The sequence below is a fragment of the Cinclus cinclus genome, chromosome 1 (genome assembly GCF_963662255.1).
Source record: "Cinclus cinclus chromosome 1, bCinCin1.1, whole genome shotgun sequence".
Classification (NCBI taxonomy): Eukaryota; Metazoa; Chordata; class Aves; order Passeriformes; family Cinclidae; genus Cinclus; species Cinclus cinclus.
The window spans coordinates 50,426,612-50,449,221 of NC_085046.1; the positions used below are offsets into that span (position 1 = coordinate 50,426,612).

General features: G+C 35.9%; 1 protein-coding gene across 1 annotated transcript in view; it reads right to left on the reverse strand.

Annotated features, from left to right (window-relative positions):
• Nucleotides 1-22,610, reverse strand: part of CNTNAP2 (contactin associated protein 2) — a 1,050,597-nt gene that overhangs the window by 698,424 nt on the left and 329,563 nt on the right. Inside the window, exon 3 of the mRNA XM_062510213.1 lies at nucleotides 3,814-4,007. Within this exon, the coding sequence (XP_062366197.1) occupies nucleotides 3,814-4,007 (194 nt within the window). The remainder of the gene's footprint in view (nucleotides 1-3,813; nucleotides 4,008-22,610) is intronic.

Below are 22,610 nucleotides of genomic sequence, written 5' to 3' on the forward strand. Positions count from 1 at the left end.
TAACACATACAGAAAGAGTTCACTTCAGCCTTTTATGCAGATTATGATGATTTGTTCCTGACTAGATCTCTATTGCAAATTATTTCTCCTTTACTCCCTCTCCAATTCATCTATTTAGCTTTATTTCTCTTTCCCATTATTTCTCACATCTCATCCTCAGTGTCAATTGATACCGTAACTACTTCAGTATTAAATATTGTTGAATTTGCACCTCTCTTCTTTTAATTTGCGTTTGCATTTAATTTTAAATTTACTGTTATCAGAAAACAATGACATTCAGGCATAGGGGTGATGGAAGAGGGACTTTAAACAAAGGCTGTTGTCCTGGTTTGAAAGATAGGTATTTGCTAAGAAAGGCAGAAGCCTCCCTTTGAAATGAAAAGTGTGATCCCTCCTCCCTACAAATTATTATAATTTTGGAATTAAGCAATCTCTCAGGCAAGGATATGGCGGTAGGAATAACTGTTCTTTACTGGTATATCTAACAAGACAAACAAAAAACAACAACAGCTATGAAATTACCCACAAACAGAACAGTAACTCAGTCCCAGTGTTTTTTTGGCTGCAGGCACCTTTTCCCTGAGCTGCAGTTCCCGGTGCTGGGGGCGGGCGGGTCCCGCAGAGCTGCAGGAGGGCTGGGGGTGATGGCAGAGCTGTCCCAGGGGGAGAGAGAGATGGAGAGAGAGCCCTCCGCTCATGGTGTGGGTCCTGGTGCTCAGTAGAGTGCTGGATGGTGGCAGGTTACAGTGAGAAAAAACAACAGTGCAGGGTCCGACAGCAGTGAGGATGGCTCCCGATGCTGAGATGGCAGGGATGGGACAGAGGTGTGATCGTCCTTCTTGTCTGAACTCCGTGGGGGAAATGGGCTGAGCCAGAGCCTTCCGTCTGTTCTTCTGGATGTCTGGATATCGAGGGGTTTCCCTCTTCTCTCCCCTCCCCCTTGTCACCAGGGCCCAGTCAACAGGTATTTTAGCGTGACAATGGGGAAAATTCCACAGAGGGAAAAGGGAAAGAACCAGCCCCCAACTGTGTAGTGTATCTCTCCAGTGGATAAATCTTTTAAAAGGTACAAATCAAAAAGCAAAGAATAAATTATTTCTAAAAAGATTTCTAAGGGTACCAGAATAATGAGTTTTTTAAGATCACCACAGTCATTTCATTCAGGAAGATTCTGATTTTATGAGTTTCAAGTGCCTATGATTGATACTTGGCTTATGCAGTCTAGTCTGATCCTAACAGCTACTACTGCTTTTAATTCCTTGTACAAATTGACACTAAATGGAAGATTTGATGTTAAATCTACACCATTCTGTTTTCATATTTGGGAAGTCTGTCTCCTTGTAACACTACCACTACAGTAAGACCACAGAATTTCTCCTTGCTCAGGCACCTCCCCTGTTTTCAGAATATATTAAGATAAATATTTATTAATAGCTAATAAACAGTGTTTCCAAGATAAAACCAAAGCTGTGACATCATTTAACCACCAAAGCAATATTATGTTAGGCAAATTAGAATTAGAGTCAAGAACCATGGCCTTTTTATTTTTTGGTAACAGCCTACTTTTACTCTTAAAAGAAAGCAGGGGTAACACAGCATTTATTCTTTCATCTGGTTTTCTAATATTGGGTAAAAATTGTAGGACATGAATAATAGCAGTATTGCAGCAAACAGCTTGCTAGAATATATCCAAAGACAGCATTCCAAATAAAAGCGGCAGACCTGCCTGGCTCATCACACTCTTTTTCAAGTGATGTCAATGGTCAATAATGGACCAATAGTATTCTCCTGAATGCACCAAGCATACATAAGTGCTAATAAAGAGAAAAAGAAAACGTTCGTGCATGAAGAAGCTATCAAGATTATTGTATTAAGTGACAGTATAAGAATAAAGACTTTCCTCACTCGGAAAGCTGGTCTGCTTTGGAAACAAGCAATCACAGCTGTGACTAAATCAACCAAACTAAACATCCAAAGTTATTAAGATAATACCAAAAGTTATTAATAACAAATTTTTCCTCAGCCTAACTATCTTGCTTTATATATTCACTCAGCCAGCTGCAAAACTCTCTCCCATTCTTGGTGATTTCAACAGTAGCTGCTGGAGAAGCTTTCATAAATTTAGAGTAGGTGTATCAAAATATTTTTAGCATTTAGTGTTTACAGTTCTTTTGTTTAAAATATAAATTTTTATATTCATCAAGCTTAAGCAGAAGTTGTCCCCTACCCTGATGAATAACATGCATATCCAAATTCTAAGGAATCTAAGCCAAAGTTCAATATTTTTTTCTCTTCAAGGTCGTCTACCTCCCCAGGTTTAAATTCTCCCTCTTTCAGAATCCTCTGTCACACAGAGGAGATTTTTTCTATAAATCAATATTGTAATAAAAAATGACTGTTTCTACGCATTCTACATATTAACTGAGTTTCTCTTATACAGATAAAATCATTCACCTTCTGCTCTATATTTGACATTCATTCTTAATAACAGACCTTAATAAAAGAAACACCTGGCAAAAACATGAATCTAAAATATCACTGTGTTAAATCTTGTCTGCTTTGACATAATAGCTAATTACTTAATTTGCTTTCAGAAAGAATAATAAAATTTTGCTGTTTTCAAAGTATACTTTTGAAAAAGAATGCCATCTGAAAGAAGTGCTATGAGTATAGTATGCTAAGTAATAGCTATCATTTTTTTTGTCAGTGAAATGGAAGGCTAGTGTTTTCAGCAAGAATGAAATTAGCAGTTTATCCATGAAAAAATGTAAAAACCAAAGCCAAATTATATGTTTTTCCCTCAAATTATTATAACATAAATATCCCTTGTCATGGTTTAACCCCAGCCAGCAGCTAAGCACCACACAGCTGTTCACTCACTCCCCCACAGTGGTTTGAAGGAGAGAACAGGAAAAGTGAGAAAAATGTTGAGATACATCCAGCTTCATAGGTAAAGCAAAAGCCACACTCAAGCAAAGTCATTCACCACTTCCCATGGGCAGGCAGCTGTTTGGCCATCCCAAGGAAAACAGTAGTCCATCACATGTTATGGTGACTCGGAACAACAAACATCATCACTCCAAACATGCCCTCTTCCTCCTTCCCCCAGTATTATATGCTGAGCATGACTCCATATAGTAAGAGATTATCCCAGTGGTCAGCTGGAGCCAGTTGTCTTGGCTGTTCCCCCTCACAGTTTCTTGTGCACCCACAAGTGCTACTTGCTGGAGAAAGATGAGAAGTAGAAAAGGCCTTCAGGCTGTACAAGAACTACTCAGCAGTAAGGAAAACATCCCTGAATTAGCAACATTTTCCAGCACAAATCCAAAATACATCCCCATAGTAGGTACTGTGAAGAAAATTATCTCCATCCCAGCTAAAAAACCACATCCCTGTAGCACCTGTATGGAAAACAATACATACATGATAAAATAGCTCTCCAGCACATATACACGAGGAAAAAATTACCTTCCAAAATTTTAACAGGAGAATTGTCAAATCACTATTTTATCTCAATCCGTTAATTTAGTTAACAGGAAAGAGGAGGCAAAGCATAAGAGACCAATTGAGCAATACCAGCCGCCAAGAAATATTTGCAGGTTCTGCTAAATACTGTCATCCCAAAATGGGTTCGCTAATCTTGGGAGAGCCCTCCTGAGAGCAGCTGCAACTTGAATCACTGTATTTTGAGCAAAGTTCTGTTCCATACTGATATAAACACTGAATTCTACAAGTCATAGAATTAAAAAAAAAAAAAACACTAACAAAAAACATTATTACAGCACACACTTCCATTTCATAATAATTACTTACCCAGATATTTCCATCTTGGTGATATGGTTTCCAGTTTCTCCCTGTATCACTGTAGAGCATCCGATATTGAGTGACCCAGTCAGAGCTGCTGTACCTGCCTTGAGTTGCAATAGCACTGATCTGCTTCCTACTCCCAAAATCCACTTGCAGCCATTGGTAATGATCACTGTCTGATGGAGACCAACCTCCCGCACCTGTTGTGTAGAAGCAGAATGGAGATTTAAATCTCAGGTAGTTGCTTTGCTGTGAACTCATTGTGAAGATTCTGACTGCTGGAAGTCAGCCCAGCTGAAAAGAATATAATACAAAAAAAGTTTGAACACATACAAAAGAAATATGAGTTTCCATTTAAAAATAATGCAGAAAAAACTTTAGCACAGCATTTAAGTACATTAAATCTATTGCCCTAATCATATTTTATATAATTATAATGATTTGATGGGATGCCTGCTAACCAATCAATGCCTTTATAATGCTTTAATTACAGTTTATTACTTTTTGCTAAATTATAATTTTTCAAGGGTTGACCAATTTTCCATTAAGTTCTTTGTCAGAATAAGACACAAATAAATACAAATTTTTGGATTTTCTATGCCTTTTCAATAACATTTTCAAGTTGAAGAGATAATACAGATAAAAACTGAGGAAGTAAGAGAAAGTTCTCTGCTTTATTATATTTCACTATAGAGCAGAAACTGAAAGATCTACCAGAAGAATTGAGAAAGGAGCAGGTACTCCAGGGCTAGATCTGATTTTGATCTGCTGGTTGTACAGTCTTCCACAGATTACATTGGCAGATGCCTTACACAAGTGTTATTGCTCTTTATGGGTCTATGAATTAATTTGACAGTAATACTATTAATATTCTTCTCAACCACTAGACTACATTAAACTGTTCTAAATAAAGAAGGCCAGTGATGCATAGATAAATACAGTATTGAGACATTAATGCAATTTCTTATTCTGAAATAAAAATATTAAGGGGGAAACAGTATTAGGATTCTTCAGAGAATAATAAAATTTCTCAGATATATATTATAATGATATAGCTATTATAATGGTAAGCATTAGGAAATATATGAAATAAAAACTCATCTATCAAAATAGAGAAAAAGTGGAGTATCATTCTCTTTATAATCATAACAGACATTAATACACAGAAAAATGCTTACAGACTTGATGTGATTTACAGGGGATTTATTTTGCTTTTAGCTTTGAACCAAATAAATGTATTGGCACACCATCAAATCATGCAGTCTAGTCCATGGGCCAATTTTTATTACTTTTAATTTCACTTATAGTCTTCAATTGATGTCACAAGCTTTGCCTGCTTGCCAAACAAGCAACTTTGCTATACTGCATCTTATATACTCCCATCATTAGGCGGCAGCATTGCCTCAGTCTTAGACAACCCTAAAACTAATTCAGCTGCTAGAGGTGTTAACATTTGCAGGTCATTGGACATTTTAATGCCTTGTGTGGTTGTCCTTCATTGTAATTAAAAGTGTAGCACTACAACAATGACAACTAATTTGTTAAAATTCTCAAGATTTACAATAGATGCTTTCTCCCTGCTTTACCCAGCAAAATAAACAGGATACTTTAGCTGTAGGGAATAGTTCAATACTATTTAAAATATATAAACCCAAAAAACCACCCTTACTGAAAAGGACTTCCAGGAAAAATATTCCCACACATTCCCAAATTCAAACTAGATCTAGTTTTGCAGAGACTGATCATTGAAAACAGAATGCAACTTCTTCATAACTACTATGCACAGAGATTAGAAGAGTTAAATCTACATACTTGTAATAACAGAGATGGTGTTTTCCCTCACTATCCTAATACCATCATCAAATTTATGTGTATGCGATTGATAGCACACAAAAGATAAGAAGTTTGCACTGGACAAAAGCCATCTTTATAAAAAGCCCTTTGATGGCTACTGAAAAAAAAAAAAAACAAGGTTCAAATGTAGGCATTTTGAAAAATTTTTATGAAAGACAAAGTTAAGCAGTCAATCTATACAATTTCCTTCATCAATGCAATTGATGAAAAACTGTGACATAATATAATGCTGTGAAGGTTAAAATAGATATTATGGCTTTTACCGTAATGCAGGAGGTTTACATTAGACCAGGAGATATTGTTAAGCACATGTAAAGGAAAATACTTTGAAAAATAAAAATATATAATTTCTTTATTTAGTACATTCATATTACTGAGACAAGACTTTGGCCTTCTGTAATTGATAAAAAGTCACTGTAAATTTCAACTAGGTTTCAAAGAGTCTTCACCTACAAATCCTTTGAAAAATTTGTAAAAATTGAGTACCAGCATTCCTTTCCTCAGTTGTTTATTTTCATGTAAGAAGAGCTGGAAAGCATTTTTCAGATCATGCTTAAGAAAAGTTAGAGACGTGACACAACACTCACATCCAGGCCATGAGATGGAAACACTAGTTTTGCAAGACAGACTGTCCTATAACCATTTCTAGCAAAGAAGAGTCAAGGCTTTTAGTCAAGGTTGCAAAGAGCAGCAATAATCTTATCCTATATCTTAGTTTCAGATTTGCCTTCTGGCTTTTCCAAGCAAGTAAATAAATAAATAAATAAATTGTCAAAAAGATGAAGGAGAATGCTGTATTACAGCCAAACGTGCTGCTTAACAGACCAGCATGGTAAATGAATGGGGGTCAGTTTGAGCAGTCTGGGCAGCCATCAGCCAATCATCAGAAGCAGCCTGTGAGCATCAATTAAAATTATCCTCTTCCACTTTGATTCACCAGACTGTGTAATTCTGGGGAGATGACTACTTTGTTCATTTTGTTGGTGATAAATTTAACCTCTAGTGGGTCCAGGAACCTTTTTTTTCCCTTCATTTTTTTTTTCAGGTGCAATGCTCTGAATAAGTTATAAAAATGTTGTATTACATATGAATTTCCCTACTGTGAAATCTTGAAAGCACCCTGAATTCACTGGAGGAATTTAAGTACATTTGTATCTCCATTCAATCTAAGTAGGTACAAAAATCACACATCCCCATAAATGTGTATATGCACACAGTTCTGCATATAGTTAAATATTTTGCTGAATAAAACTCTGCTTTTTCACCAGAATTCGTAATTTGGTTTGATATGGGATTGGGAAAAGATACATTACTGATAAATAATATATTTTGCCTTTTTGAAGGAGTGAGGAACTTGGAAATCAAACCTATTTTCTACAATATGGCACTATTTTTGAAATAAACAGAACTTTATGGGCAGTACATTATGAAAGAATAAAGAATTATCTTTAGGGAGGAATCAAAATAACAGCATGTTAGTAGTTTACAGGGAACATTACATCATACTGAAATGAGTGGTGTATTAAAATTGTTGAATTACTACTCAGAGTTACTATTCACACCTTGGTGTAAATTGTTAATTTTTAATAGTTATAGGCTCTATCCTGAATTTTATTACGTTTATTACCTGCGCTTTTTATTAAGGCAGAAAAATAGGCACTGGATACATGTTTTTTTAATACAATGCTCCCTTTATTTCATGTACTGCCTTTTAATGACAAATAGAGCAATATACTATGAAATCAATAGACTTACAAATTAGAAGGAGATTAGAACTAATAAACTGTTGTAAAGATACTAAGCAGATGCATATAATACAATTTACTTTCCTTAAAAAGGTAGGAAGCATTTATGGAGCTTTTTGATAATAGTGCAATGAATTCAACTGCAAACAATACCTGCTTCCTATTTCTTTTTTATGCTCTTCCAGAATGCAATGTGATAAAAAATATTTACACAGTCAGCAGCAAAAATATTTGACCCAGTGATATGAGGCAAGTGAATCATGAGATACTGTGATTTATACGACATAGCACTCCACCACACACAGGGCAACTCATTTAAACTTGAGCAAGAACCACTGTACATTAACTTTTGTCAACAGAGAGCTCCGAGTTCAGTAACAGTAAAGTCATCACTGAGCATGTGGCTCATATATCTTTGTGCATCCAAGAATTTTTCCTGTGCATAAAAGCCTGTAAGTTTAATCAGCACAGCCAGCTGGAGCATTCCTGTGGTAAAAGGTGGCCATGAAAGATTACATCAAGCTTTATTTTCAAAACAAGTAATTTGATCTGCTCCTAGTGTAGACTCACCAAAATATTGAAATTAACACATGACATGTCTCCATGTCATATGGAGAAGACATAAAATTATATTCAGAATGCTAAGAACTTGCAAAAGCGGAAGTTTTTAATGATTTTACACCAAATAAAAATGATTGCTAACAAACAGTATTAGCTTCATTACAAGAGTTGAAGTTCACAGGCTCAATTTCTTTAACTTATGAATACTCCAATGTGTTTCCTGTTTTTTATTGCATTTTATTCCACAGGTACGTTTTGTGGAACAGAAAGCAGCATGAAAAACATAGTTTATCTCTGAATGACACATGGACAATATATTTCAAGGAGTATAACAAATTTAAGTCAACTTGGGCTTATTTTCATCTACAGTCTCTTCCTTTTAATTAATTACACATTTCAGTTTCCTATTCAAAGTTGGGGAGTGAGTTACCTCCCATTTACTGCAAAGATAGGCAACATGATGAGTTAGCCTTACTTTCGTATCATCCTCCATGATGAATTATCAGTAAGCAGCAAAGCTCACAGATTTTATATTTTTATCCAAACTGTCATAGGATACTGAGTTTACAGATCTGTAAGAAGGAGGACATTATTATTTTTGAAAATATATGTTCTGTTTCAGGTAAAAATCATTCTTTTGAAAATTTGGGACTTTCATTTTTACTCATGATAAAAACTGGGAACATTAACTTGCACTGGAAGAAATCCATTCTTGTTTTAGTCTCCCTTGTTCATCACTCCCTACTTCAAATCACAAAATTAAAAATATCAGTAAGTCTAGTGTTCTACTCTTTCCCAATCCCCAATCAGTAATAAAAAAGTTTCAATGACATGAATTAAAAAAAAAATAAGATCCTTACTCAGAATTTTAATTTAAAGGCAAATTATAGGTGTGAGATGTAGGTTTTGGGGTAGTTACAAATCAGGGGATTACTTTATCTGATCATGGAACAATTCCATAGCCTTTCATCAAGGAAAAAAAAAAAAGGCCTTTTTATATAATTATGTAATAATAGCCTGAAACATTCCTAGAGTTTGAATCATCTTATTTTTATGGGAAAACCACAACATAATCTTTCAATGAGAACTAACACTTTCTAGGTCACTGCAATAGCGCAAAATCAATACTGTTTGACACCTTGCTATTTTCCAAGACATTGCTTGTCATTCTGCTACATAAAAGATAAATCAAGACCAAAAAGAAATCTTTGAAATACTGAGATCATTAATTTACTGCAGTTCAGAGAAAATATGTGCAGCCATTTTCTACAGTGCCTAGAAAACAATATAAGAGACCCAATTTCCTAAATGGGATAAATCTACCTGCACTCTTTGTCACTATTGTAGTTAAGCAGGACATTGATGGAGGTTTTCATTTATGCCTTGTCTTCCTCTGCCCATTTTATAATACAGTGTAGATAAAGACATTACTAAGAGAAAATAAAATGCTTCCAGCTGTGAGGCCCCCAACAAAGGCCTCATCCTACAAAAAAGATGGAGAGAGACTTTTTTCTAAGGGTATGTAGTGACACAACAAGGGGGAATGTCTTCAAACTGAGAGAGAGTAGATTTAGGTTAGACATTAGGAAGAAATTCTTTACTGTGAGGCTGGTGAGACACTGCAACAAGTTGCCCAGAGAAGTTGTACATGCCCTATTCTTGGCAGTGTTCAAGGTCAGGTTGAAGAGGGCTTTCTGGTCTGGTAGAAGGTGTTGAAACTAGATGATCTTTAAGGTCTCTTCCAATCCTGGAACATTACAGTGGATCCAGTCACACTGGGAAAAGTTATGCTTATATAGAATCTTGGATGATTAATGACTTCGCACTTTAAGCTGCTTTGAGGGTGGGTCACATTTACCATGGACTTGATAGAATCCTCCCACAAAGATGCTTCAGCCCTCTTACGGGGCTTTACTTCTAACTGAAACAATCTTTTCCTAATACTGGCATGGACAAACACTTATTTCCTTATCATAAAGAGCATGCATTTGTTTATTTTTTGTATACATCTACTGTTCTAGATAAATTTTGATTTATAATCCATTCCCTATCTTCAGGGTAGGGATTGACTTTTGCAATTTTGAAAAGGTCTTCTTTTTACGTATAACAGCAGGGATACATTTGCTGACAAGACACCAATGATAGGCAAATAATGAACATTCAGCTTCAAAAGAAGCAAAGGCTGATATTTAGAAGGTAAAAAATACTGAGCACAAAAAATACATAGCAGTATGAGAGAAGAGAATAAAAATGATGACTAGATAGCTTCTTCTCTAGAATGCACTATTAGAATCTACCCCAAATCAAACCACATTTACTAAAAACTGGGAAATTAAATCCAATCCTACTTCTCTATGAATTTCAACAACTTTCTAGAAGTGCAGCAAGAGTCAGGAGAAAGTAAGCTCTGAAGCTCTAAGTTCCCTAAAATATACATCTAATAAAACTCATTTTGCAGGGGTAGAAGATTGGAAAGATCCAACATTCATTCCTCAAATTAGCTTTCCTTCTCAGCAGCTGAAAAACGCAAGCCTATAAAAGGGGGTGTGTTTTCCATTTTTTAAACTATGTAAAACAACTTCTATTTTGGTGGAGGAGAGTAAGAATCAGCCATTATTCACTTCAGCAAATACTTTTTTGACATTGTTAGACTAATTTTAGAAGACTTGCCTTCTAGTAAAAAAAATAGACAGGGCCTGTATGTGTAAAAAAATCCCTAATTATATTTCTTAAAATTATTTCATTTTCATTTAAAAACCTGAAAGTTAAAAGTAGAAATAACCCAAGGGATAATAGAAGTTATCAGGATACAAGCCACATAGATCTTTTTAAAAAGAACATTAAAATTACTATATTATTTTTTAAATCCCAATAGATCTTTCTTACAGTAAATGCAATTAAAATAAATCCCTTGATGTAGTGTCTGCTTCTTAATACCCACTGCTTCCTAGTATATCATAACTGAGCACACACCACATATGAGGGAATGAACAGTCAATCTGCCCTAAGGAACAGTGGTAATATCTAACAAAAATTGATGCAAAAGAGATCTCGTTGTCATTCATAGTTGTCAGACTCAAAGCAGTGGAAAAAACGTTACAAACCTAAGGAGTCTCATATCCTGAATTCACTGTTGGGAAACAAACACTTTGCAGCTTTGGTTATTTTAACGAACACATCACTTTAAACTATGCCTTTCCCATCTGTTCTGCTTTCTAATTACATATGCAAAAAGAAGCTCATTCACAACTGCATCCTAATGGAATCTTAAACAAAACTTGGACGAGATTTAAATATTCTGTGTGCATCATCTGTATTCAAGGCATCATGCAGCTTCTTCTCCATGAGGTGTTTTCTTGTTTTTCAGGCAGAAAGTTGAGGCAAGGCAATGAATTGCTGTACCCTGGTATACAAATCCCTCGCATTCAAAACCACAGTGGCATACAAAACATGAGGTAGACAGATCTCCCTTTCCTCACATCACCTTTGCAAGTACCACAACACAAATCTCTCATTGTATGTTTATGCATTGCAGCACTGGGGTTTTCCTGACAACTCAGGTCATATCCCCAGCAAGAACTAGCAAGTGTATAGTTAATGGAGAACAGATACTACCTCTGCAGTGTCTGTGCTGAGGATCGAGCTCTGTTTAGTAGATTCTTATCCAAGATTTTAATGATGATCAGATCACAAATAGTAAAGTTTTACAGATTCTGACTGAATAGCATTTACATCACTTTAAAATATAGGTACAAGCCCATCACAACACATTCTTGCAACTGCCATGATCCTTTCTTAGTAGAGATGCCAGAGAGAAAGGAATTAAGGTATTCCAGCATCTGATTTGTACCATTTCAATAGCAATGAGATGCCTAAACACTTTATTCACCTAACTCATCTCCTGTTCCCATTAGTTGAGCCCACAAATTAATGGAAGCAAAGCTGAATTCCTGAAAGTTATATCATGGTGTTCTAGCTTATGTTGATTAATATCTTTCCCTCAAGTGATTGCACATGAAAAAATGATTAAATGATGTAATTCTGGCTTGCATATCTTGTTCTGTGACAAGACTTCAGCCATAAAAGATAAAAGCTGAACCTCCAATCTTACAGAGATTTGCCGTGTGAGATCCTGCAGGGATCATAGTTTCTGCCATTGTGTTTCAGTATATACCAGAGTTCTAGTGACGTGCAAACAACACTAGTGAAATGATCACTGTAAACAAATAGAAGCCACATGATTACTTCATTCTACTCACTATCTGTTTTCTACCTATATTTTTTAACTGCAAACCTCCTGGTCTGCATCTCTGACAAAAAAATCTCCTTTGAAATGCCCTGCTCATGGTGTACTCCCTCCAGCTCTTTCAGGCCCTTAAAGAGTCCTATCAAGTAGGGAAAAAAAAAAGAAAAAGACCTGGCTCCTGACATTAAATACAGTAGTTCTGAAGTCCAGCTCCCTTAATGACTGCCAACAGTCAAACTTTGCTGGCTGCTACGGACTGCAACATCCACGTGGGCTCAGCTCATGGACTGCTACAGAGTCTGAAGACTACACACTTTTTCCTCTGTTACTTTTTTACATTTCTACCAATTTGTTTTTCATACTGCTGTGGGTTTGGTTCGAGATTTTTAGTTTGCTTGGTTTTTATAAAGTTCTTCTTTGAAGATTGGGAAGAAAAAATCCATTCAGGAATATATTCAGGTTGAAGACTCTTCCCTATTGTTTCCCTAGTGTTTCCTATCCAGGCTAAACCTGCTTTTCCTCTATACACTTTTCCATCTGCTCAAAATTTCAAACCTGAATTCCCATTGCACAGGAATTTATAAGAAGCCGGTCTCAACCCAAACGGTGGTGATTTCTCAAAGATCAAAATTGTCAAAAAAAAGTCTGAAATCTTCTTGCCTTCTTGAGTGGTAAAATGACAGTGCATTTTGATAATTTTCACAAAAATATTATGAGTGAAGCTAATGAATTTTCATAAAGAGAAACAAAATTATTGAAAGTAAAAAAAGTAAATCAGCCATTGCAACTGAAATTTTCTGAATAGCCAGAAATAGTTTTGTGTGTCTTTTCTGTATGCAAATTGCGTAGAAAATTAACAATTAGAGGGAGATATACTATCCTCTTATTTGTCAATGCAGTATTGACCCAATCCTGAGAAAAGGACAGGACTCCTCCCTATCTGCTTCATTGATTAGACGCTGTTTCCAAGTGCTTCTGCAAATCATACCTTGCTCAAACATCACAGGAGCTCTGACAGCACCAGTGCCATGCATGAGTACAAGCTACCACTACTGCTCAATCTGTCCTAGTACACTGAATTATTCTGCCTTTGTTTCAACAAGCAGGATCACAGAATTGTGAAATGTTGAGAGATTACTCTTGAAATATAATATACTGCTAATTCTAGGCATGTGTGGCATTTTCTGTTTTTGCAAAGTTAAAAGATAATTATATTTTCCATTAATGCATCTACTGCAAGTAGTACCAAGATGCTTATCCTTTCTCGCCATTAAGAAAATATATCCTATTTTTAAAAATTATTCTGTACTGCATCCATTTTGGTGATGAAAGCTCATATTATGTTTTTTATTTTGCTATTAGCAAAACATTTATTGATATCATATGTAGAGTTGCAACAACATCAGAGGAACAATTTTCTTCTTTATTTTGATTTGCAAAATAATATCTTCAAGATAGAACTATACTATAGTAGAATTCAACTTTTTAGGACAGCAATTTGCCTGAAGTCTATGGTAAAACACTAATAAACAGTGAGGATTCCCTAATGAGTTTTTACTCCTTGGAGCCAAAACTGTATACATAAATCATTATAATCATGTGAGACTATATGAGGGGGGAAAAAAAAAGCCAGCATAAGAAGTTAACAATACACTAATAAATGTATCAGTGTCTTATCAGTGGCATCAAATTTTAATTTACCCTCATGGGATTAGCTAATCTGATACATTTTAGACACTCATCAGGGTAAGAAATTCTGCTAGGATTTTTATTCAATATAAATTAATGGGAACTCAAAGTTAATTCAGCAGAGCATTTTAAAAATTACACAATAATAAATTAAAAGACCCAAATGCACACTCCAACACTTCTTTTAAAAACTTTAACTCACAGAAGGGATGAGAATATGGAAATGTTAACTATACAGTAAGAGGGTTCAATGTACATAGTCTGGGGGAGGATTCAAAGCAGGATTTAACTTCAGGTGTCCTGAATCATCCCCACTTCTCCCCCTGCCTCCCTTAGCCCTCTAACACTCTTAAGATGACATGGCTCCCTAGGCAGAAATTAATCTCTCTGCAGTTTCCACACTCTTTAAGCTCTTCAGGCTACAAATTGAAGTACTTGTTCTGAATGCATTTTTTTTTCAACACTGTCAGTCAAGACTCAACACTGCTGAGAAGAAAAAGGAACTTTTGCATTCACTAACTGAATATACCCACTCCCCCAACAAAAGGGAAAAAAAATCCCACCACCTCAAACAGCTAGACTGCAGACTGGACCTAAGTAATTTCTGTTGGTACAGAGCATAAATTGGCAGATAAAGAAACAGTCATGGCTACAAAAAGAGTATTGAAGACAGAAATCATCTAACTTGACAGAAGCAATGCCCAGACAAGACCTAATTGAGGATAAAAATAGCTTTAGTTGTGTTTACAGTGTAAGTTGCTGTAACACATCATTCACCTCACACAGACAACTGAGAAAATAAACAGTATTTTGAAACGTTATGAGGAATGCTGTATTGCTAAAGCCAGTGATTTCTACTACTTCACCATAAATGCACAACACATGGTTTCATCCCCACAGAGCTTGCTGCTCCGACCTTACAGCAGCTACATCAGTCTATTCTTGAATAAAACTCATGGTTTTTCCTGCATGCTGAAGCAAGCAAGTCTTACTAACAGCCTTCAAGGAAATTTCCATCACTGAGCTTGGACAGGGAAACAGTACTGCAGCTCAAGATAAATTGTTCAGGAACATCCATGCAACTGTATGACAGCTTTTCCATGCCCTTCTGACTCACTTTTATGCTGCAAAAAGCCACTATCATAGACAGTGTTCCTCTGCTTTCAGTTACATGAATATGACTCCTACTGAAGACAGAGAGATTTTCCTTAAGGCAGAATCCCAGGAAATAAGTATGCAGCAAGAGCTTCTAAAGCACTAAACCAGCTAAATCACTACTTCTGTAAAAATTGAATCCTATGATTATTGTGCTATAAAAATGTTTTAAACAGACAAAACCACATCGCTTAAGAAGATAAAGTGAGATATATGATAATTCTATTATAGTTAGAATACAGATTTAAATACAGGTTTTTGAGAAAAATGAAAGAAAAAAAATATGCTATTAATTGTTGGTTTAAAAGCATCTTATCCCATAATTGAGCTTCTGATTTGGCAATGATAATTAAGCATCAGAGTCACTTACAAGATCTAGCCAATGCTTATGAAGCCATGGCAACTATTTTTCTCTTTTACTTTTTACTACTACAATGAATTTTTCTTCTTATTAGTAGAAGCAAAGTATCATTTGGAGAACAAAAGGTTTGTTTGTCATAGATTTTACAAAGCAAATTTGCCACAAATGTTACTCCAGTAAAAACATTTATGTCTGTAACATATATTAATTTGATCTATCAAGATGTATAACATCATTAAGTTATTCCTGACATGCTCCAGAAAACTGGGTTGACTACATCCCCCTCTGACACTCTTCCAGCACATGTCAGAGATTAAAGTTTTGTATGAGAATGAAGGTATCCAATCTGGAGGTGTTTTTAATTTGTTCAAAGAATATGGCACCCACTTTCTCATCCTAATTTTGTGTATTGTAATACATTCTTGCCAAAATTTCACCCCTCACTGGCTTTTCCTTGGACCCTGACACACAATGTCTTAATGACAGGCCCAGCTCTACATTCCCAGTCTGTGTTTATTTGTGTGCATCACTTGAGAGGTATCTCTTTGCTCTTTCTCCTCCTGATGTCTCTTGTTTTTGCAGCTTTTGTTTTCCAACCCCAGACACCACTTTCCTATTCAACTGGGGGCCATAATTTTCATGTGCTGCCCTAAATTCAGTGGAGGAACGAAAAGACAGGGAGCTGAATCATTCATCCTGTGAGGAGAGACTGAATGACCAGGCCTTGTTCAGCCTTGAAAATAAATGAGATAAGGAAATATTGTATGATCTGACTGTCTTTAACAGGCTAAGGTATTTCACATCATTAAGATCATAAAAGAAGGGCCCTAGTCCCTAAAAGCTTTCCTATTCTCCTTAAATAAGAACCTCTAATCTACAGGGGGTTGAATTTTCCTGAAATTCTGTTGCTAAAATTGCCAAGCTAAGTAATATTTCTGCTCTAGAAAACAATTCAGTAATAAATTCTCATGATCTTGCACACTTGCTAATTTATTTTGCCTTTGAAAAAAAATTCCTCTGTATTGCATAATCAGCACTAGCAGCTATTATCTACATCAGGACAACATATTGATTTTCCATATGGAATTGACCTTTACTTATTCATGATATCACTTTATATCATATTTCTTTAAAATTCTTGATATTGGTAAATCTTACTGCCATGGAAGTGGACTTCTCCAATTTTCATATTTTCCAGCCTGATGCTCATGGTCAACAACTTTGACATTATTTCTAAATAGGAATTTTTGAGAAGCAATAGGGTTGTCCCACAAAACTCCCAAAAATACACAAAAACCCCCATGAGCCCCTGGAGACTGAGAAACATGCTGTGAATTTCTTAAATTCATTCTGTAAGAAAAAGTAGAAATGGGCATAAAAAGAGCAGAAAATTAGAAAATTAGCTTTCAAATTCTTGTCTCGTAAAGGAAGTTATGGATTAAAGCCATGGATTAGAAGAAGAAAAATTCTCACATATTAAAAACAAAGTTTATCACAAAACATTTACCAGTAGTTTCACAATGAAGTCAGTGAAATGGGACTAGAAAATGTCATCTTCATTTGGCTGTCATTTGTTTGCATCAGTGCAAAAAGACTATAGTCACAACAATAAGAGTTGGTTCAGCATGTCCTATAAGAGATGCCATACCATTTTGCTACCTTTGTTAACATTCTGCTACAAGGTCTAAAATTCTGAATACCGTGCCTTCAGCTCGTTAGATTGAGTAGTGTCAGTATCTGCAGAATGACCTGGGAGGAGACACAAGTACATCTTGTGGAACCAGAGGATGAGATCAGCAATATGCAAGATATACTGCTGGGTATACAAACGTGCTGAAAAAACTGAAAGTCAAAATAACCGTGATTTAATAGTCTTCACCAAAGATCCAGAAGAAAAAAAGAAAATCATACTTGATTCTTAAACAGCAAAACAATGTGAAATATTCTAGATACAATGTTCCTCTGGGTCTAAGGGTACTACTAATTTTTGCTTACAGACTTGAAGTTGTCAGTTACATTTCTCTGGGCATACTGCATGTTTGGAGTACAGCCAACATTTAAATATTCCTTGCACTTATTATAAAACTCGCTGAATCCACATGTTGAGGGCTGGTTCTTTCCCTTTTCCCTCTGTGGAATTTTCCCCATTGTCATGCTAAGATACCTATTGACTGGGCCCTGGTGACAAGGGGGAGGGGAGAGAAGAGGGAAACCCCGCGAGATTCAAACAGCCAGAAGAGGAAGGGGAAGGCTCTGGCTCGCCCTATTTCCCCTGTGGAGTTCGGATGAGAAGGACGATCGCCGCTTCTGTCCCATCCCTGCCATCCCAGCGCCAGGAGCCACCCTCACTGCTGTCGGACCCTGCACTGCTGCCTTCTCACTGTAACCTGCCACCATCCAGCACTCTGCTGAGCACTGGGACCCACACTGTGAGCAGAGGGCTCTCTCCATCTCTTTCTCCCCCTGGGACAGCGCTGCCATCACCCCCAGCCCTCCTGCAGCTCTGCAGGACCTGCCCGCCCCCAGCACCGGGAACTGCAGCTCAGGGAAAAGGTGCCTGCAGCCAGAAAGGACTGGGACTGAGTTACTGTTCTGTTTGTGGGTAATTTCATAGCTGTTGTTGTTCTTGTTTGTCGTGTTAGATATATTAGTAAAGAACTGTTATTCCTATCCCCACATCTTTGCCTGAGAGATTGCTTAATTCCAAAATTATAATAATTTGTAGGGAGAGGGGATCACACTCCTCATTTCAGAGGGAGGTTTCTGCCTTTTTTTAGCAAATACCTGTCTTTCAGGACACCGCAGTAACTGGAATAGTTTGTTTCCGCCAATTTTCTCCTTCTTTGTACAACTTTGCCTGACATATTCATGTTTAAGGGTAGTATTGCCACAAACCATGGAAAATTATCTAAAACAGTAGCTTGTGTCATGTCAACATCCCTGGAGCTACACGCATCTGATGAAGGATTACATGCAAGTCAGAACATATTGTATTGCACTCTATCATGCCTGATCTTCACTGACAAGTTTCTTCAACACTAAAGCTGAGTTTCTGAAGTGACAAGCCTCAGAAATCAAGCAACTGCAAAATCTCCACAAATATTCCAGAATTCCAAAAAACACAGCAATTTTTATTATATATATTTTAATCAGGCTGGTGATCACTGAGCACTGCCACAAAGTTAACAATGCCTCTGCCACAGCCATCAGCTTTTTAATGTGCTACTTTTCTTGGTGATCTCTCTCTGTATGATATGATTTCATTTTCTATTAGCCTTGAATAACTTAATGGAATTTGAGGTCATGGAAATGGCTGTGACACAGAAGGCACCAGTATTGCAACAGATTAAGCATATGCTTTTTGGTGAAGTTAAATCACCACATAGCATCAAATGCAAACAACTGCTAAAATCCTTTCACTTGTTAAAGAATCCTTTTTATAGGAACAAGCTTTGTGAGAAAGCTGAAGTCCTGGAGCTCTTCATTCAGAAAAGGGAATTTGTTTTTTGTATCTACGAAGTGCAAGTATCTTTATACACCTTCCACATCCCCACCCATAGCCAATATTTATTCTGCTATTAAACTGAATTTCTGGGCACTTCCTGGGGTTTTAATTGACTGTGCCAAATCACCAAAAGAGACCAAAAAAATGCATGAAAAAATCCTTCTTTTTATAGGGGGATAATTGTTATAAAAGGTTAGCTTTATCATTTGGAGTTTACCTCTTATTTAGCATGAGTTCTTCTTTCAAAGGAATTCTTAGATAAATTGTTGAACTTCATTTTATAGTTTTATCTATCTATCTAGCAAAGGAAAGTTTGACGCTCAGATGCTCAACTCTATATTATAGAAGCACATTACATACTTTCCAGCAAGCATAGTTAAAAAGAACAATATAATCCCTCTAGGAAAAAAAAAGAAATCAAACGCAGACATGCTACATTAGCTTTATAAAAACCAGGAAAGACATTTACAAACTCTCTGGCCAGAGGGTCCCTTTAGGAACAAACACAAATGATCCTGTTTTTTACATAATTTTCCTTCACTAGCGCTATCCACAGTACAACATATCCTTTCAATTTGAACTAGACAGTGCTGCGACAGCTACACATTAAAGTGTGTCCTAATTTGTTAAGAGCAGTTTTCTGAATTAGCTCTGTAGACACTGCATATCAATGTAGCCTTGTTTCAACAGATCTGAATGCATGTTTTTCCTATCTTATGTTTTCCATATAAATTATCAAGAAAAAAGACTGACACTCTCTCCATTAATATTAAGAACATAAAGGGATTTCTGTTCTAGACTTCCCTGGAAAATTACGAAGTTTAGGTTTTCTAATACACATTTACAAATTCCAATTTCATATAATCATCTATAGTTTCACTTGTTCCTATTCAATTTGCCAAAATGCTTACAATCTTTTAATCTTTAAAATCTTTAGTTTTCCTTTCTGTGGAGAAGGAAGTGGGAGCCTATTATATTTTAAATATACTTCTGTCAGAAGGTTGCATATACTCATTATTTAAAATTCTGTCAGTACTATTGATCTACAACTTAATACTATTGATCAACATCAAAACTAAATCTAGGCATTTTCTTTTAAATTAAATCTTTTATAGACTCCACATTCAATGCATTCAAAAATATTTTCTTTGGCTGGTACTGTTGATAGTTTGAAATCATCTGTAAAAGCAGCCTATATAATATTTCCAGTATTAATGTTATATTATGCTATCAGCACCTTTTGGGACACTATTATGGTCTTCGCAGATTTCTGTATCCTAAGATAGAATTAACAGCATTTGTCTGATACACAAGGAGAAAGCAGAGTACTTCATAATACCACCTCTGCTGGGCAAAGGCTTTCTACACAATTCTAACAATGAGTTTCTGGTGTTATGAAAAAAATAATGCCTATATTTAATTGAAAATTTTGGAAATAAACCAGTCAATTTTTAATTGCTATGGATAATAAAGTACATAATTAAATTACTTTCTGTAATGCATTCTAGCACCTTGACAGAAAGCTGAAATTTCACAATGCTTTTTATTACTCTGATCAGAAGCATCCTGTTCCTTTGCTGAAATATTCAGACCTCTTTAAAGTTCTTAGGGCAAATTTGCAAAAGAAAAGCTGTGATTACAGCCTTCAATTTACTTGCTTGTAATGGTAAGTCTCTGAAACAATTGTAAGAAATTTTATAGCTAAGCTTTCAGCTGTGTTTCATGAGGCATGTTAGACTATGGAGACAATCTATTTCTGTTGTTATGCATCAGCTTAAAAATGTGGCAACCTTCTAAACAAGAAAAAGGAAAGCTTGCCATCGACAAAGACTTTAAAATGAGAAAACTTCTCTTTCCATGGAATAGAAGATGGGGAGAAAAGGGAACTGCTCTTTTCAGGTGACTAGAAATGATATGGGTTAATGATTCTGATAGCACCCAATTCTCTTGTCAAACCAAAGAATTATTTCGTGTTGTTTTCTTATCTCTGCTAACTTTGAAATTTGTTTGTACTTTTTACTCCATAATCCCAACCATTATTTTTCAATAAACTCTGGACCTATACCAATAGGTTAAATCAATCTATTTTGAGGTCACTCCTGTCTTTTTTCTTATTTGCCATCAACTTCCCCTGTTCTTTTAAACTTCCTTGCCTTTGTAGATGAGTCTGAGAGGCTGAAAGTGTTGCAATCATCCATAAAATTGGATAAGCCTGTAGATTTCCCCAGCAAACCCTGTCATTGTGACTCCAGCCTCATGGAGGGACTAGCTGTAAGGGAACAAGATAAGAGCACAGAAATTGTCATATCACACCTATCGAGCTGGTAAACTAGCAGCTTTTTCTCAAAGGATGCCCATTACCACCTATTCATAAGCAAGGTGCTCCAGCCTCTGCTCCAATTACAGAAAAAACATTCACTGTGAAGGGGTCAATAAAATTCCTTAATTTAAGTCTAGTGGAAACCTGAGAACTGTAATGTTTAAAAATACTTTTTGCCAATTACTACCAGTTTCTGGTGTCTCTGCTTTGATTCCCAGGTATGAAACTCCTTTCTAGATGACTTTGGACATGGCTCACTGAACAGCTGTGGCTGGTCAATATGTTGGTTGCTGCCTTGGCTGAATTACACATCATTTGCTATTTCAAGATAAGGAAAAAGCTAAAGCGTCATCACCACTGTGCTTAATATCACATATTCCACAAATAATATGCAGAATTTGGTTTTGCCTAGAAGCTAGAAGTTTATTAAAGCAACTTTTAGAGGTTGCTCATAATAATTAGACTTATAATTAACAGCTTCCCTGGTATCTTAAAATCTGATACTTTTTTAACTTAGCATTCAACTTTTTCATCTTACATGAGCACCATTTTAGCCTAATTTCAAAACTAGTTAATCACAATTATAAAAGAAAGAACATCTCCCCCTCCCCGGGAAAAAAAACAAAACAAAACAAAACAAAACAAACAAAAAAAAACCCCACAACCTGGAAAGTAATATACATAAGAAACAGTCACCTCAATATATTCCAAATGTGTTATGGGGGATGTTGCTGACCAGCTTCTAAAGTCAGCAAGTCAAACATTCCAGCATTTGCTTTTGTTGGGGATTTTATTTTCTATCATAGGAAACAGACAAGTTCTTGATACTGAAGAAAGCAAAGCAGTTCAAGTGCCATCTTCCACTGTATATATTAAACTTTTTGGCTTGTTTATTAAAATAAACATCCAGTTTCTAGTTTATTCCACATTCAGCAGAATATCAGCTAAAGTCATCTCAATACAGCACTGTGCAGCACCCAAGATTTCCATCTCAGCAAAAGCACACTGCCCTGTTTCACTAAGTAATAATCTTGTTTATTTATCTTTTTACCCAATGTCTCCGGATTATTCCTTCAAAACTGGTCATTGTCATATCATCCAGTCTATACTAGCAAAAACAAGGAAGACAAGGATACCTATAACTTATTCCTGATCTATAAATATATTTATAGATATGATCAAGTACCTATTTTTAAATCTCTTTGATCCTTATAAAAATCAAATAATTCCTGACAACTTTCTTAACTAAAGCAAAATTAGCTCGCTGGGAGCTGAGTTTCCAAAAGCCCAGCAGGAATGATAAATTTGATGGTAGTCAATATTGAAAAGACAAGACACCTAAAAGGCAACTTTTCAAAAAGCAGATT